Source organism: Myxocyprinus asiaticus, chromosome 45 (assembly GCF_019703515.2).
Source record: "Myxocyprinus asiaticus isolate MX2 ecotype Aquarium Trade chromosome 45, UBuf_Myxa_2, whole genome shotgun sequence".
Classification (NCBI taxonomy): Eukaryota; Metazoa; Chordata; class Actinopteri; order Cypriniformes; family Catostomidae; genus Myxocyprinus; species Myxocyprinus asiaticus.
In genome coordinates, this window is record NC_059388.1 from 15,488,115 (window position 1) to 15,505,622 (window position 17,508).

Here is a 17,508-nt window from a genome sequence, read left to right on the forward strand (position 1 = left end):
AACAAAAATTGAACTGTTTGGCCATAATGACCATCGTTATGTTTGGAGGGAAAAGGGTGAGGCTTGCAAGCCGAAGAACACCATCCCAACTGTGAAGCATGGGGGTGGCAGCATCATGTTGTGGGGGTGCTTTGCTGCAGGAGGGACTGGTGCACTTCACAATATAGATGGCATCATGAGGAAGGAAAATTATGTGGATATATTGAAGCAACATCTGAAGACATCAGCCAGGAAGTTAAAGCTCGGTCGCAAATGGGTCTTCCAAATAGACAATGACCCAAAGTATACCTTCAAAGTGGCTTAAGGACAACAAAGTCAAGGTATTGGAGTGGCCATCACAAAGCCCTGACCTCAATCCGATAAAAAAATTTGTGGGCAGAACTGAAAAAGCGTGTGCGAGCAAGGAGGCCTACAAACCTTACTCAGTTACACCAGTTCTGTCTGGAGGAATGGGACAAAATTCCAGCAACTTATTGTGAGAAGCTTGTGGAAGGCTACCCAAAACGTTTGACCCAAGTTAAACAATTTAAAGGCATAATTTATTGCTACCAAATACTAACAAAGTGTATGTAAACTTCTGACCCACTGGGAATGAAATAAATTAAAACTGAAATAAATAATTCTCTCTACTATGACATTTCACTTTCTTAAAATAGTGATCCTAACTGACCTAAGACAGGGAATGTGTTCTACGATTAAATGTCAGGAATTGTGAAAAAAACTTCTGACTTCAGCTGTATATATATATTGAAAACAGACCTGACCTATCATATGGGTATCAGGACAAGACGCTAAACAGAACAGCAACGACCTGCTTAGCAAGCTTTCTAAAACCAAAACGAAAACACAAGACGGGTGTTAAGACTTTCTAGAGTGTTGTTAATGATAAGCGTGTGTGTGGATATACTGTCATGTCATAAAAAAGACTTCGCTTAACAAATAACACATGACGTTACGAACAATTCAGTGCACGCGCCTAAAAGTAAAAATCATATTACTTCGGCTAAGAGACAACTAGGAAGTTTAATATCAAGTAAAAGTCATCTGTAATTGGTTGACTCAGGTGTGGTTTATCAGCCCCGGAGATTTATCAGCTGTTTTTGATCAGTTACCTGGACATTACGAGAAAATCTAAATTATTATTTAGTTAAAAACATGGACATACTTACAGGTATTGTTCTTCGTGGAGGAATTACTCGCATAAAAAATAATATTTCTTGATAAACGGAGGTCAATGACTTTTAATGAGATATTTCAAAACACTCCAGATGGTGAAATCCCGATTGTCCGCACCTAAATTGTGCGCTTCCTGCTTTTCCCCAGTGCGATCTGACCAATAGCGGAGCGCCATTGAGTCACGTGAGCCACTGTCACAAGCAGAGTCACTTCGGAATCTAGGTAAACATGGTATTTTTCTCTGTTTGACCAAACAGAATACAATTCTAGATTATTTATCTGTAATAGTACTGTAGGGTGCATATTGTATTGCTAAGCAGATATTGTTATTTGTATCCACTTCGACCGTTACGAAAACCTTTGTTTTGCATGTTTATTGCGTGTACTTTTTTCAGGAATACGTTTGTAATTGGCATTTGACATGTCCAGCGGTGTGACATGATGTGCTACTTCATCTAAACCTTTTTTAAACAGCAATTTCATTTAATTTTATATATATATATATATATATATATATATATATATATATAATATATATATCCTGCATGCTTACAGCTAACTATATGCATGCATATAGTTATCTCACTGTTAACTATTATTCATGTAGTTTTTGTGGCAACAGGCTGCTATTAATTGCATTAAATATTTGCACTTTTATAAATTCACTTGTCACACTGCAGGACCATAAAACATTAGCTAGTGAAGACTAAGAGTTTATGATAAAAAGTGAACACTCTTCAATGATGACCAGCCAAGCACCTAAAATATACTGTACATTTAACCTTGTGCACATTAATACCAATTTAAACTTAAAATTTAGAATCTTGAAAATAAATAAAAAAATTAAAAAAGCTCATCGACATGTTAAGCAATAAATACATGTGCCCATGTTTACAATCATTATAATGATTTGTTCTTAAGTAGTTCTTTGTTGCAAAGTATTAGAGTGGAGGATTTGAGGGGGAGTTCAAAAAGGACATGAACTTGATGCCATATTAATTCCAAATGAGAAAGACTGTATAAAAAAAGTGCATCTACATGCTCCCATATGGCATCATATCATTCGGACTAAGGAACAATTTTCACAGGCTTGCAGTCATTGCAGTGGCACATTTTTCAACAGGTGTCAAAATATATTTCCAAAATAAGCATAACAGAGAAGGATCAGATAGTAGACGAAGTTTGTACATTTCTGTCCTGGTAAGTCAATAAATGTCACAATGTTTTAATCACCTTTAGATCAATTGAAAAGGCCTAAATATTAGAGGTCGACCAATAGTTGATTTTGCCGATACGATAACTAAGTTCGTGGAAAAGGCCGATAACCGATTAATCGGCCGATAAGTTTTAAAATCTGTTTATAGAATATAAACGATGACGTGCGAAGACATAGACGTTAAAAGAGTCCAAAATTAATAAAATCCCAGATGCAGTTAATTGTTCAACCAAAATCCCAATGTTAATCAGAAAAAATGAAGATTTAGTTCATAATGCAGGAATTTAAACTATAAACAAGCCAGAAACACACTGAGCACTCTTATTTTGAAATTACGGAGACTTGATTCAGTTGAAATGCTGTATAGTTAAGATATAACATCCAATTTAGAACACTTGATTATCTAATCAAAATATGAATTGAACTGAGGATAAAAATATTGATGAATATTGTCAATGATGACAGATTTACCCCTACGAGGTGTCAGTGATTGTTTGTATTTCACATCTAGAAGCTGCTGTTATACTATAGAATCAAGCCATTCAATCTGTTGAATCCTCCAGCGCCAGCCACAGAGGAATAATAATAAAACAAATCTTTCAGCAACTATAGGCATAGATTTTTGTAGATTGTTCCAAAAAGCAACTATTAGCACCGATTAATCGTTTAGACCGATATATCGGTTTACCTCTACAAAATATTTTACAAAAAAATTGTTATCTTGTGGGAAGAATGCAGTGACCACAAAAGACTTGAAATGTACAATGTAAAAAACTGTTTAGTACCACTGCAGAGTAGGTGTGTCAAGCTTTTGTTAAAAGTGTAATTGAATGTTCTCTTTTGAAATGTCAGTTGACAACGCTTTGGTGAATCTCGAGGACCAATTTTCACAAACCCTCAACTGCTGTTGTCAGACATCTGTCCACAACACAATATAACACACAAAACATTCACATCAAGGTCCTCATTTAAGGATGAAATTTTGCATGGCCGATAGCAGCAGCGAGGATAGCTCCAACATGAAAGAGACGTTTGGTTCGAACAAGGAACATGTTGCGCTTGTGAAAACTTCTGTTCTGGGGTGCATTTGGTAACTTCTTTCTTCTGCATGCCCTCTGGAAGAGGCGGAAACCCTGATACACTCGAACCCAGCTGTTTCTTCTGCATCTGTGCCTGGCTGACCTGGTGGCCACTTTCTTCCAAGTCCTGCCACAGTTCTTCATGGAAATTACACACGGATTCAAAGGCTCTGATTTGCTGTGCAGATCAGTAAAGTACCTATAAGTGATCGGAATTTTCGCATCCACTTACATGATCGTGGCCATGACCATAGCTCGCTATTATGCGGTCTGCAGACCCATGGAGTCATTCTTCACAGGCTCTTTCTGCAGGCATGTTGCCAAATGCGCAGCATGGCTCATCTCCCTGGCATTCAGCATTCCACAAGCGTTCATCTTCTCTCTCCAAAAAGTTGGGAAGGATGTTTACTACTGCTTGGCGACCTTTACTGAGCCCTGGGGAAACAGAATTTACATAACCTGGGTCACTTTGTCTCTGTTTGTTCTGCCAGCTGTGATCTTGATGTATTGTCAGATAAAGATATGTGCTGGGATTTATTTCAGTACGAAGAGAAAAACCTTGCAGGGCTGCACTGATGATGGATGCACCAGAACTAAAGGAGTATCGAGTACATTTATCATCATCCTGGTACGCATCCTCTGCTGGAGCCTTTTTTCATGGTACAGTTGTGGTCAGCATGGAGTCCAATCAGGGCACCCACAGAAAGTCAGTAAAACTTACAGTCTGGTCCAAAAGTTTAAAAAAAAATTTAAAAAAAACTATTTTGCTTTCTAATAATTTAATACAGTTTTTATTACAAATTATTGGAATAACAGTTTCAGTGATATGCTGAATAGAAAAATTTACATGGATTTCAACTAGGGATGCACCGATGTATCGGCCAGTTATTAACCAAATTAAAACCATCGGCAAATCGGTTTTAAGCATGAAAACACCAATATGAAAAACTGATGGTTTATTCATAATTAATTATCAACACATTTTTCTAAATTGTAAAACTCTGTGAATTCAAATGCGCAATCTAAAAACAATGATAGCCACAGAATGTAGAAGGGTTGGCACTCCTAAGAACATTTAATTTTTAATAATTCTCTTTCTCACATTAATGAGAAAAATAACATTGGTATTTGACAGTTGTGGAAGCGACACTTACCTATACATGATGAGGTAAAATCATCCAAAACAAATTCAAATCAGCAAACTATGACTTCGGAGACATTGGTATGGTATCCATTAAGGCTGTGCGATTGATTGAGCTAAGATTGAAATAGCAGTTTGGTCTTGTGCGATTACTAAATTTTGAAGTAATAATTGCAACATGTCTTAGTGTTTTGGCCCCCTAATTCAGTTTAATTATAGTTAATGATAATCAGAAGTTTTTACTCTAACATTTTTTAACTGTTTTTCTCAATATACTAAATACATATCAATAAACCAAAATGGTTCAAGTCTGTTAGGCAATGTTTGACCAAAGGAACACATTTGTTTAATATTTTATGTGTATACAGTGTTGGGTAGTAATGGACTACATGTAATCGGGGTTATGCAATCAGATTACAAAAATCAAGTACTTGTAATTAGATTAGGCTACATTAATCTAATTACATACTGTCACAATATATTTGAGGAAGGACCCAAGGTGCAGGATGGCAATGAAAGGCATTTTATTGAAATGAAAAACCAACAAAATACAAACAAAACTCTCAAGAGGGAGAAATAAAAGACAAAAATATAACTGAAAACAAACCGACTAGGAAAACTAAACCAAACAGGAAACAAAAACTTACTAGGGAGAAAAACAAAACAAGACAAAAGGAACTGAGAACGAACCGACTGGATAACAGGACAGGATACAAACAACATGACTGGAACTGGAGACTGAACATAGCACAACGATCTGACGGGGAAGACAAGACAAAAGAAGAGAATATAAAGAGGAAGGGAAGACTGAACACAGGTATTGCCAATAATAACAAGCAGCGCGAATGACTGCTGCTGAGAGCACCTGTGGGAAACAGGAGGGAAAGAGGAAAACAAAAGCACATGGAGAACCTGAGAGAGAAGTGGAGGAAACTGTTACAATCCTGCCACATCACAAATTAAAACCAGACCAAATGGCAAGATCATGACAGTTTTGATTCTGTTTCATACTTAAATATACCATTTGTACTACAGTTAGAGAGATCTGTTAGGTTTTCATTTTTATAAGTTTACAGTGCTGTAAAAAGTATAACTGTTTAATATCCAGATTTTCATTGGTTGTTCGGACAAAGTTTTCTTTATATGAGTAATTGGTTTCCCCTCCCTGCACTCTTTTGTGTCATAATTATGCTCTTTGACTTGCATGTAATGAACCAGCCATTGTAGAATCAAGACTTGACTATCTGTGACTGATACACATCATACTGTAAATTCTAATGAACAGTACTCGTATTTAAAGAATATCAACAAAGATTGAGCATAATTATCATGTAGAATTGGGGTCATGCAGTGGGTTTTTTTCATTTAAGGAGCATAAAAGGTTTGGAAACATTGTCAATCCTTTTAAATGACCTTTTTAAACTTAGAGATTGACCTTTGGCCAGTGCAATCAATTTAATGTCATAAAATTATGTTATTTTTCATTCCTAATGAAAATGCAGATAAAGACGTCTTTAAACCGTTAGGTTTGCTCAAAATTCTGTGTAAAGACGCAATGCTACATAAAAGCCAAGCTATGCTCTGACCCACATCGGCCCCTAGTATCAAAGGCTCTTCTGATGTTGCTTTGGTTCTGTGTAAATAAAATGCAGCCTCAGAGCAGCCTTAAACTTTTTTGTTGTCAGGATAGAGCATATATTTCATAATTTAGTTTCATATTTGAAAGTTTAACTTCATATTTTCATTCATTTCATATTTTTATATTCATAATTTTATTTGTAAAACATTAATCTCATAACATTATATATGCTGTTGTAATTGCTGTGTAAATGCATTTACGCCTGCTCTGAGCATAAAACTGTGTAAATACACCTAAATGCCACTTCAGATGCAGCTTCTGTGCCACCTTTTCAGTGTAAAGAGTAAATGTATTGGCTACTTGAGGATTACAATTCTGTGTGATGGTTACTATAGTGAATGAATGTAATGACAACCAATACCACAAACATCTTAACAGTAGCGGATCCTGGCATAGGCGATATAGGCAGCTGCCTAGCGCGGCAGCGCTCTCTTGAATTCTGCCATTTCCTGCCCCTGACAACCGTTGTCACCGCCATCATTGACTGAAGGAATTTAAGACATTGATTGGAGAGAGAAATTGGGGCCTGGGTAGCTCAGCGTGTATAGACGCTGACTACCACCCCTGGAGTCACAAGTTCGAATCCAGGACGTGCTGAGTGAATCCAGCCAGGTCTCCTAAGCAACCAAATTGGCCAGTTTGCTAGGGAGGGTAGAGTCACATGGGGCAGCCTCCTCGTGGTCTCTATAATGTGGTTCTCGCTCTCGGTGGGGCATGTGGTGAGTTGTGCATGGATGCCATGGAGAATAGCGTGAAACCTCCACACGCGCTACGTCTCAGCAGTAACACGCTCAACAAGCCACTTGATAAAATGCGCAGATTGACGATCTGAGATTCGTCCTCCGCCACCCGGATTGAGGCGATTCACTGCGCCACCACGAGGACTAAGAGCACATTGGAAATTGGGCATTCCAAATTGGGGAGAAAAATCAACAACAGCAAAAAAAAAAAGAAATATGCCAAATGTCCTGTAAAATAAAGAATCGTCTCGTGATTAAGGGAAAAAATTGCGTTGTGTATAAAATCCATGCGAGATGCCATTTGTCCCGTATTTTAGCGTCACACACCCAAACTGCTGAGAATGTTTCACAAATTGAGAGAAATTGACCTGAAACACACTCTTTTCGTTGAGTTGTGTGAGATATTGAATGTTGCTTTACACTGATGATCGGTGACGATTAGCGCATGTTTTCTGTCAGAAGCAAGATAATTTTGTCAAAATCATATAGCATTAGAGTGCATGTTAATTGTTTCCCACCATTGGGATTTTAAAACACCAGTAAACACACCTATTCATGACATGCCATTACATTTTATTGCATATGTCAGAGCTTGTTCTGAGAGAGAGAGAGAGAGAGAGAGAGAGAGAGAGAGAGAGAGAGAGAGAGAGAGAGAGAGAGAGAGAAACTGCATTAATTTAAAAAAAATCTATATATGGACACAGACATCCAGATTTACAGTCAGGTCCGGAGTGGCTAATCGGGAAGATCGGGAGAATTCCCGCTGGGCCGGTCAAAAATAGGGCCGGTTAGGTCCGCATGTTGATTGACAAACCTTCATGTGTTGCATAACAATTGCCAGCAGTCAGTAACGTCCTGTATTTAAGGGATCAGAATTGCGTTTCGTATAATAGCGGACGCAGTCTGTATTTTATGATTTCACACACAAACAAATGAGAGAGTATCCTGTGAGAGACGAAACTGATGTGCTTCACTTGACAGCACGGGAAGGATCACGGAAGATCCATCGAGAACAGATAGGCTACTAATAGCTGAATGGATGAACGTGCTTCAGGTACAACATCATCACAAGTTTAATACTGACTGCAGTCTCACAATCTCAATCAATTAATCTCTGAAATCCTCTTCCCTAGCAGTGCAGAATGATAATAGCACAATTATTTTTTGTCACAAAATAACAGAATACTTAAAGTAAATGAATACAGATGCAACAGCACGACACGGTACGAAAATAATGGGACTTTACAGTCTCAAAAGTTTAAACTAAATTAAATGTTGAATCATGCGATGAAACCCTCTTAAAGAGACAGTAACCATTTTGCCTTTGTCCTGAAAATTTACAATCCAAGTAAAAGAAAAGTACAAATGTGTTATTTGTAGTCATTTATTTCACTCTTATCATTGTAAAATGGCACGTTTTTGAATGGAATGTAAAAAAAATTTAAAACAATCACGCAACTTGTTTCAGTGGATCTGTTGCTATTTTAATTATCTAAAATACAAAGCACTGACCATTTAAAGTGTGAGCCTGTACATCTTGAAAGAGTTATAAACATTTACAGTTCTATAGTGTAATTATTTGCCTAGAGAGTCTTTAAAATAAACTTAGTTTACCCCAAAATGAAATTTCTCTCATCATTTACTCACCCTCATAGATAGATAGATATGGATGGATAAGACAAAAAGAGATAGGTAGATAGATAGATAGAGCTTGTAATGGAAACATCTACAAGCCGATTAGGTAATTACATAAACATTGGAGCTGGTTTAAAACTTTAAAAGAAACTTTAGCCACTCAATACAGCCTTATTAAAACAGGATAAATAAAATCTTAGGGATAAAAGATTATTATTTTATTGTCATTTGAAGGCATGCTTTCAAAACACCGTCCTATTACAACACAAGGAAGTGACAAGCGGGAAAGCGTTCACCGGTCTGACCAATCAAAACACTTTTAGTCATTCATCGCTGAAAACAGCCAATCGCGTTGCGAGTCGTGGTGCATTCACTTTTGCGCTGTCACAGAGCAGTAAAGAGCGATCAGCTGTTGTGCTGTTGATGCAACTTTGGGACATACATGCTTTGGTAAGTTAAAACACTTAAATCCTCTTAAATATATTATATATTCGCGGTAATACTGTTAATTGTTATTACGATCTAAGTGTCAAGCTTGTCATATATACACTCGTTTAGTAAGTTAGCTGTTCAGATATGTTCTAGAACATTTCTGTCCTTTTGTTATCCGGTTAATATTTTAAATAATTTCTAGTTTGGAGTTCAAATCATTTGTTGGCTGTATCTGGAGAGCAGTTATTAAACAGACAGGGTTGGTTATGGAAAACCTGGAAATGTCAGGGAATTTTAAATGAGGAAAGTCGTGAACATTTCACTGTTTTTTTTATATATTTATTTATTTACTTTTAATTTTTTGTCGTCTCTTTTCAATGATTCGGTCGAACCGTTTGACAAATCTGTCTAAATGATTTATTAACGTTCTGAATTTGAATTACTTTTCAAAACCCTTACCATTAATCATAAACAACAGGAAGTGTTATGGAAATTCTACTGATACAAAAGTGTAGGAAGCCCTGAATCTTTACTGTATCGAGATAGAAACAGAAGTACTTGACATGTTTCTGTCTGAAAGACAAACCCAGCACAAAAAAAAAAAAAAAAAAAAAAACTGATCTGTCACCTCTTTCTCCTGTTTACAGGACTGACCGCAGGCATGGCAACAGCTCAGTCAGTGTTAACAGTGGCTGTGTGCATTCTGCTCATCACAGAGCTGATTGTGGCTGAGAAAGATTACTATGAGATCCTGGGCATCCCCAAAGATGCATCTGATCGGCAGATCAAAAAAGCCTTCCACAAATTAGCCATGAGGTATCACCCCGATAAAAACAAAAGCCCTGAAGCAGAAGCAAAGTTCAGAGAGATTGCAGAGGGTGAGTTCCCTGTCAATGACGTCAACATGCCTATGAAAAAAGCAACGCATCAGGACACACCTTTCTAAACATTTTACGTGTAGGTCATATGATGGTGCCATAGCATTAAAGACTTACATTGCTGCTTTATTCTGTTGTTTAAAAGGTTAGTTCACCCTAAAATTTAAATGTTGTCAACATCTACTTGTTCCAAACCCATATGAGCTATGTTAAAGAAAGCTGACTCTGCTTTTTCCCATACAATGAAAGCGAATGGTGACTGAGGCTGTCAGTTCTTGACATTCTGCCTAACATCTCCTCTTTTCTTTTTGTCCCAGCATATGAAACATTATCAGATGACAAGCGGAGACAGGAGTACGATCAGATGAGGAGCAGTCCTTTCTCCAGAGAGGGCACGAGAGAAGGTGGCGACCACTTCCATCAACATTTCAACTTCAACTTCGACGATTTATTCACAGACTTTGACATCTTTGGACACAACCCTCACTTGCACAGTGAAAGACATTTTGAGAAACACTTTCAGGCTCACGAAGAAGCCAGTACCAGACACAGGAGGCACTTCCAGAACTCTTTCGGTGGTGGTATTTTTGACGACATGTTTGAAGACATGGAAAGGATGTTTTCTTTTGATGGACACCAAACTCGGACACAGAGCAGGTTTCATGGTTCTGGCAGACAGCAATGCAGGACTGTCACACAGCGAAGGGGCAACATGGTCAATACATACACCGACTGCTCCTGAACCGTGCGCACGTGGAAATGTCTTTTCGGTTGTGCTTGTTGAAATTTAAATGAATGCTGTTTTGCTTTGTTTTGAATCAGTGTTAATGACCTCTAGAAAGTATTCTGGAACCTAAATCTGACTTTTAAGGGAAAGTTCACCCAAAAGTGTACTCACCCTCATGTTGTTCCAAACCCACAGTACTTTTATCTTTCGTGAAACTCAACATGAGGGTTAGTAAATGATAACATAACTTACATTTTTACATGAACTATCCCTTTAATAATACATACTTAACTTCATCCGCAACATTGGGCAAAATAAAAATAAACCCCCCCCAGCATTGACACTTCTCACTTATTTTACTGTGAACATAAAAACCTGAGGTTGAAATGGCACTTTAGTCTGGTTGTCAATTATTTATAAACTCATATTAAGTCATTATTAAGTCTTTAAGTCAGGATTTAGGATCCTTCACTTTAAATTAAAAACATTGTTTGTTTTCAGGGCAAATGGGGTTTCACATTTGTTTACATCTGAGACCATGAAGTGCCATTGCATGGCTCATTTGCCTTTTTCAGCCTGCTTTTAGGTTATATTATAAGATCCTGGAGTCTTTAACCTGTCTGAGAAATGTACTTGTTCACATTCAAAGTGTCTTAAAGTCAAGAAAGTGAAGTTCCCCTTCAAAATTTGTGTAAATGGCTGGTTTGCCTGAGTTATTGCATTATGTTGCACAATATTGAAAAAGATCGAAACTCTTGTAATTGCTATTTTTGTTTACGGTACTGTATTTAAAATGCACATTACACAATTTGTATATCTTCCATCTCAGCTAACATGACACTTGAGCAAGCTGTGGCTCTTATGATGGGGAAAACCCCTATGTGCAATATTTATTACAATCTCCTTGCTGTTTGGGAATCCTGTTAGCTGTAGGGCTTTTCTAGAATAAAAGTCAACGGTATAGGATCAAAGGAAATGGCATACTGTAAACCGGTTGCTTTTTTTTTTTTTTTTTTTTTTTTTTTTTTTCAGGTATAATGTAACATTTCCATGTCATTTTCTATGATGATTTTGAGGCAATTGCCTGGGGCACTTTGGTAAATTACACCAGAAAGCAATGTTAAATAATTAATTTTCATAGATTATGTAAATTAAGGGGTGATCAAACATATTCTGCACTCCCGATAGTTCAAGGTTGTACTTATTTTGGCTGTCCAAAGATTTGATTGTAAGAAGTAGGTGGGCATTTCTGACAATCTGTTTTCAAATCTGTCACAGAGAACCATATACTTTTATTTCTGTGCCATTTTTTTTTTACAACAATTTACAGCAATTACCTCTAGAGGTAGACCGATATATCGGTTTCACTGATTAATCGTTGCCGATAGTTGCTTTTTTGGAACAATCAGTTATCGTCAAAAATCTATGCCGATAGACAGTTGCAGATAGTTCTCTAGTATGGATTTGATGTATCTAAATCCATAATCATTTAAAAAATCAGCCGATTAATCGGTTATCGGCCTTTTCAATGACCTTAGTTATCGGTATCAGCAAAATCCACTATCGGTTGACCTCTAATTATCTCACATTAAAGCTCTTTGAATGGCATGCAATATTAGAACAAGCACCTTGTGTAGTTAATGTGTCTTATATTTTTCCTAATGAACGTAATGTGTGAGTGTGTGTGCTTTTTACCATTCTCATGGGTGTGTAAATGGTCTCTACTGTTTAATTTTCATAAAAGCTGCATTGTATTAAAATAAATGCTTTTCTTATTTGCTATTGTATGTAAAAATGATACAAAAAAGAATACATACAGAAGGGAAGAAACACGTATAATGAATCTCTGTTCCTCTAGAACAAATATATACAGTATATATATATATATATATATATATATATATATATATACACACACACACATTACCAGTCAGAAGTTTAGGGTCACATACTCATTCTTTAATATTATTATTTTCACATTTTAGAATAATAGTAAAGTCATAAATGGAATAATGGTACTTATGTTGTGACTAAAAAGGCATCTTCAAATTAGTCACCCTTTTCCTAGAATTTGCAGACATGTACCCTTGGCATTTTCTCAACCAACGTCTTGAGATATCACCCTGGGATGCTTTTTAAACACTATTGGAGTTCCCATCTATGCTGGGCACTCATTGGCTGCTTTCCTTTATTATTCAGTCATCCATTTCAAAAACTTTGTTTTAAAATAAAATGTTAGTTTTGTAATGAAATAAATATGTTGGCACAATTATATTTTTGTCTACAAAACTAATTTCAAACATTTAAGCATACGCCTTCAGATCAAAAGATTTTTAAGATCATGAGAAACATTTCAGGCAAGTGACACCAAACCTTTGAACGATAGTGTATATAGTATACTCACTATGTAAATGCAGGACATTATTCCAAATAATGTATAATCAGTCAGAGACAAAGTTTTGTAATCAACCCAACTGCTTTAAATGTCAAAATTGGCAAAGACCTTAAAACTCTACAGCTGATGAGCATATTTGGTAAAAGGCAATGTAGGCAAGCCAACTGGGAATATAAATTCAAAAAACAAAATACTTCTTCAAACAGGGAATCAGGGAACGTATGATGAGCATTCGTCAAATGAGCTTAGTACAATCAGGTGTATTTGACATAGGGAGACATCCAAAATGTGCAGTGCTGAGGGGGTCCTAGGAGTAGAGAAACACTGGTAAATTCAGAGGAGACAGGCATGCTTGTTGTCCAAAACCAAAACAAGGCATAAGAAAACCAGGAACTGGACCACACAGGACTAAGCTAACCCAAGTGGACAGCGGAAACCATAAAAACTAAATGAACAATAGAAACTAGGAGCATAAGACGATCTGGGAGGGCTACACTGCCTTGCAAAGATAAAAATGCAGTAACTATACATTTGGTCAAAACTGAGTTATAACCAAAAGTCTATGATCTGTCCTTTGACTGACAGGTTTGACTCAATTATGCTCAGATTCAGAGAAAACTGAGTGAGACTTTTTTATTATGCACATTGGCTGGACAATCAAAAACATTGAAGCCATTTCTCAGTTTCAGAGTTGCTGTTGTTACTCCGTTTTGGCTTTGTAGGGCAGTTTATTTACCAGAAGAGTAGGGAGATTTTTTCAGGGACAGCAGGCACACTATAAGGAGATGGGGACGGGCTGGCTTGGGTCAAGGCTCTTTTCAGGTGCAGGCCAAGACAGATCAAGTCCGAGTGCATGGATAGGCAATGACACAAGAATCAGTGGCAACCGAAGGCTCATGACCATTATAAAAAAATAAAATAAAAAAAAAGCCAAGTGTGCTAAAATTTAATTAACAATAAGGAACAGAAAAAACAAAGTGAATTAATAATTGTTATTGATGATTTTGGCGTATTAACAGCCATGGATTTATGAAGCAGTCGACAGAGAAAGTTTGATAGAGATATCTCAGCAGTACAACAATAACTGATGTTAAACTTTTAAATATTTATTTTTTGTGATTTTTTTTTCTCCCCTTTTTTGGGGGGGGGGGATTTTTTCCCCTTTTTCTCCCAATTTGGTATGCCCAATTCCAAATGTGCTTTTTAAGTCCTTGTGGTGGCGTAGTGACTCGCCTCAATCCGGGTGGCGGAGGATGAATCTCAGTTGCCGCCACGTCTGAGACTGTCAATCTGCGCATCTTATCACATGGCTTGTTGAGCGCGTTACCACAGAGACATGGCGTGTGTGGAGGCTTCACACTATTCTCCGCGACATCCACGTAAAACTCACCATGTGCCCCACCGAGAGCGAGAACCACATTATAGCGACCACGAGGAGGTTACCCCATGTGACTCTACCCTCCCTAGTGTAACGAGGGAGGCGAGGAGTCAAGACAGCAGGATCTAAATGCAGCTTTGATTTAATAAGATAAACAAAGTAACTCAGAATATAAAGAAACAAACACAGGGACCAAGGCATATAACAGAACACATGCAAAGACTGACGAAGAACCAGGGGAAACAAGGGCTTAAATACACAAGGAAAACAAGGTAATGAGGAACACCTGGGGAAACAATCAGGGTAAACCAATCATAAAATGAAACTACAAAAGCTCTTCAAAACTAACACAGGAAACAGGAATGGTGAACTAAGCAACAAGAATTTCAACATAAAAGTCTAGGCACAAACAGGGAATATGTGACACCTAGCAACTGGGCCAATTTGGTTGCTTAGGAGACCTGGCTGGAGTCACTCAGCACGCCCTGGATTCGAACTTGTGACTCCAGTCAGCGTCTTTACTCGCTGAGCTACCCAGGCCCCCCAACTTTTAATTTCTCTTAAGGTTGAATGTAGTTTGGATTTAAAAATTAAACCAAGCAAAATAAATGCATGGCTCAAATGAAGCTGATTGTCTCATTCGAACCGAAGACCACAAAACGTTTGCCATAAATGTATGCCATAAAATAACAAGCCGGGTCTAACACGAACAATTAGAGCACTATTGTTTTCTTGCCTGTATCAATGAGCCATGTTCGAGGTAAATGTCATTAGGCAGCTTGAGTGATATGTTTACATGTGCTGGCACTTTGGGAACTTCTTCTACTATGATTGAGTGCCAGTAAATAAAGAAGTTGAATAGGAGCTGTGTTGTGGTTACTCTGCCCTTCCCTCATTGGGTTTGGTATTAATGGTCATTTTGAATAGGGGTTGAAGAGAAGGGGAAGGAAGGCAGCTCTTTGTTTGGAAAGATAAAGCCCTTGGTACTGCTTTGCCAGAAAATGTAAATACTTTGGCAGACTCATAAACCAATAGAAAGATTCGAACAAACACTTTAGATAGAGAGATACAGTACTCACTCTTTTTATAACCATGATGAGTTCCTCTCTGTGTTTGAAATCATTCTTCCTTTATTTACTTTTCTTTTTTTTTCTTTTTTTTTTTTACTTTTAAATTCGATTGTCATCTTCCAATGCTTTTTATGAGTCAAACTGTTTTGACGTTATGTTCACATTTGTGCTGCTGAAACAGTTTTGTAAAAAAAGCACTGCAGATTAAAAGGAACATTTAGCACCACTTGATGGTCACATGCTGTAGAGGAAAAGGCAGACTGTTTTGATACCCTTCAAGTGCAGTTTTCCATGTTATCATTCACAGCAGGCAGGAAACTATTCCACAGTTTACCACGGGATGTTCCATAACAGTAACAGTTAAACCATTTCAAGCCAACCACTGAACAACTGCGCAAACACGTGTGCATACACACGTTTCTTTACTATACAGTAATACACCTACTGTACAATACAATGCAGTAAAGCAATCATCATTTATTGAGATTTAAGATAATTACCTTTATTAACCATTTCAATGGAATGTTTAATATTATGTACTGTAACAGTCAAAGTTTAAACACATTTTAGAATAACGGTAAAGTCATTAAACTATGAAATAACACAAATGGAAGCCTGACCAAAAATTGTAAACAAATGAAAAACTTATTAGTATTTTGATTTAATAAAATAATTTTTTATACTTTTTAAACACTACTGAAGAAACTCCCATGTACGCTATCCCATTATTTGCTGCTTTTCCTTCACTATTGGGTCCAACTCAGCCATTTAACCTTCCTAATCTGCTCCGTCATTTTTAGTTGACAATGTCTAAATACAGTAGCAAGAAAAAGTAAGTGAACCCTTTGGAATTACCTGCATTTATATATAAATTTGTCTTAAAATCTGGTTTGATCTTCATTTAAGTTACAATAATGAATGAACACAATCTGTTTTAATAACACAAAAAATATTGTATTTTTCTTGTACATATTGAATATATCATTCAAACATTAACTAAGTAGGTTAGAAAAGTATGTGAACCCCTAGGCTAATGAGGTCAACAAAAGCTAATTAGAGACAGGAGTTGACAAACCTGGCATCCAATTAATGACACAAGATTGAAGGTGTGGGTTAGAGCTACTTCGACTTATAAAAAGCACTTAAACATTTTGAGTTTGCTATTCACAAGAAGCATCTGCTGACGTGGACCATGCCTTGCAAAAAAGAGATCTCAGAAGATCGACAATCAAGAATTGTTGCTTTGCATAAAGCTGGAAAGGGTTACAAAGTTATCTCGAAGAGCTTAGATATTTATCTGTCCACAGTTAGACAAATTGTCTCTCTGTTCATGAGTCTACTAGATGAAAAATTAAACATGCATGGTGTCCATGGCAGGACACCACGAAGGAAATTGCTTCTTTCCAACAAAAACATTGCTGCGTGCCTGAAGTTTGCCAAAGACCACCTTAACACTCCACAACGCTACTAGGAAAATGTTTTGTGGACTGATGAAACTAAGGTTGAATTGTTTGGGAAGAACATGCAGCATAACGTAAGGCGTAAAAAAGGGCATTGCATCCCAACATGAAAACATCTTCCCAATGGTGAAGTACGGTGGAGGGAGCATCATTATTTGGGGCTGCTTGCCATCATTGAGGGAAAAATGAATTCCCAAATTTATCTAGATATCCTACAGGATAATGTCAGGGTGGCTGTGCGCCTGCTGAAGCTCAGTGAAGTTTGGTGTTGCAGCAGGACAATGATCCTAAACATCGACATAAATCCACTACAGAATGGCTTAAAAAAATTAAAATCCATCTTTTGGGGTGGCCCATTCAGAGCTCAGACCATAACCCAAAAGAGATGCTGTGGAATGACCTCAAGAGAGCCGTTCACAACAGAATATCCTATGAATATGGCTGAGCTGAAGCAGTTCTGTAAGGAAGAATGGTCCAAAATTCCTTCTGAACATTGTGCAGGTCTAATCCACAGCTACAGGAAACACTTGGTTGAGGTTATT

General features: G+C 37.2%; 3 protein-coding genes across 5 annotated transcripts in view; 2 read left to right on the forward strand and 1 right to left on the reverse strand.

Moving 5' to 3' along the window:
- Positions 1-1,313, reverse strand: part of apaf1 (apoptotic peptidase activating factor 1) — a 49,432-nt gene extending 48,119 nt beyond the window's left edge. For all 3 annotated transcript variants that reach the window (XR_007896133.1, XM_051688347.1, XM_051688346.1), the window contains exon 1: positions 1,170-1,313. The gene's annotated coding sequence lies outside the window, so the exon portion shown is untranslated. The remainder of the gene's footprint in view (positions 1-1,169) is intronic.
- Positions 1,314-1,361: 48 nt separating this feature from the next.
- Positions 1,362-8,600, forward strand: avpr2l (arginine vasopressin receptor 2, like). The gene is given in 4 exon segments (XM_051689014.1): positions 1,362-1,398; positions 3,245-3,482; positions 3,484-4,115; positions 4,118-8,600. Coding segments are annotated over 3 exon segments (816 nt in total). The 5' UTR covers positions 1,362-1,398; positions 3,245-3,366; the 3' UTR covers positions 4,186-8,600.
- Positions 8,601-8,989: 389 nt separating this feature from the next.
- Positions 8,990-12,440, forward strand: dnajb9b (DnaJ heat shock protein family (Hsp40) member B9b). The gene is made up of 3 exons (XM_051688789.1): positions 8,990-9,076; positions 9,706-9,936; positions 10,254-12,440. Exons 2-3 carry the CDS (start codon positions 9,720-9,722, stop codon positions 10,676-10,678), a joined length of 642 nt encoding a protein of 213 aa, XP_051544749.1. The 5' UTR covers positions 8,990-9,076; positions 9,706-9,719; the 3' UTR covers positions 10,679-12,440.
- The last annotated feature ends 5,068 nt before the right edge of the window (positions 12,441-17,508 follow it).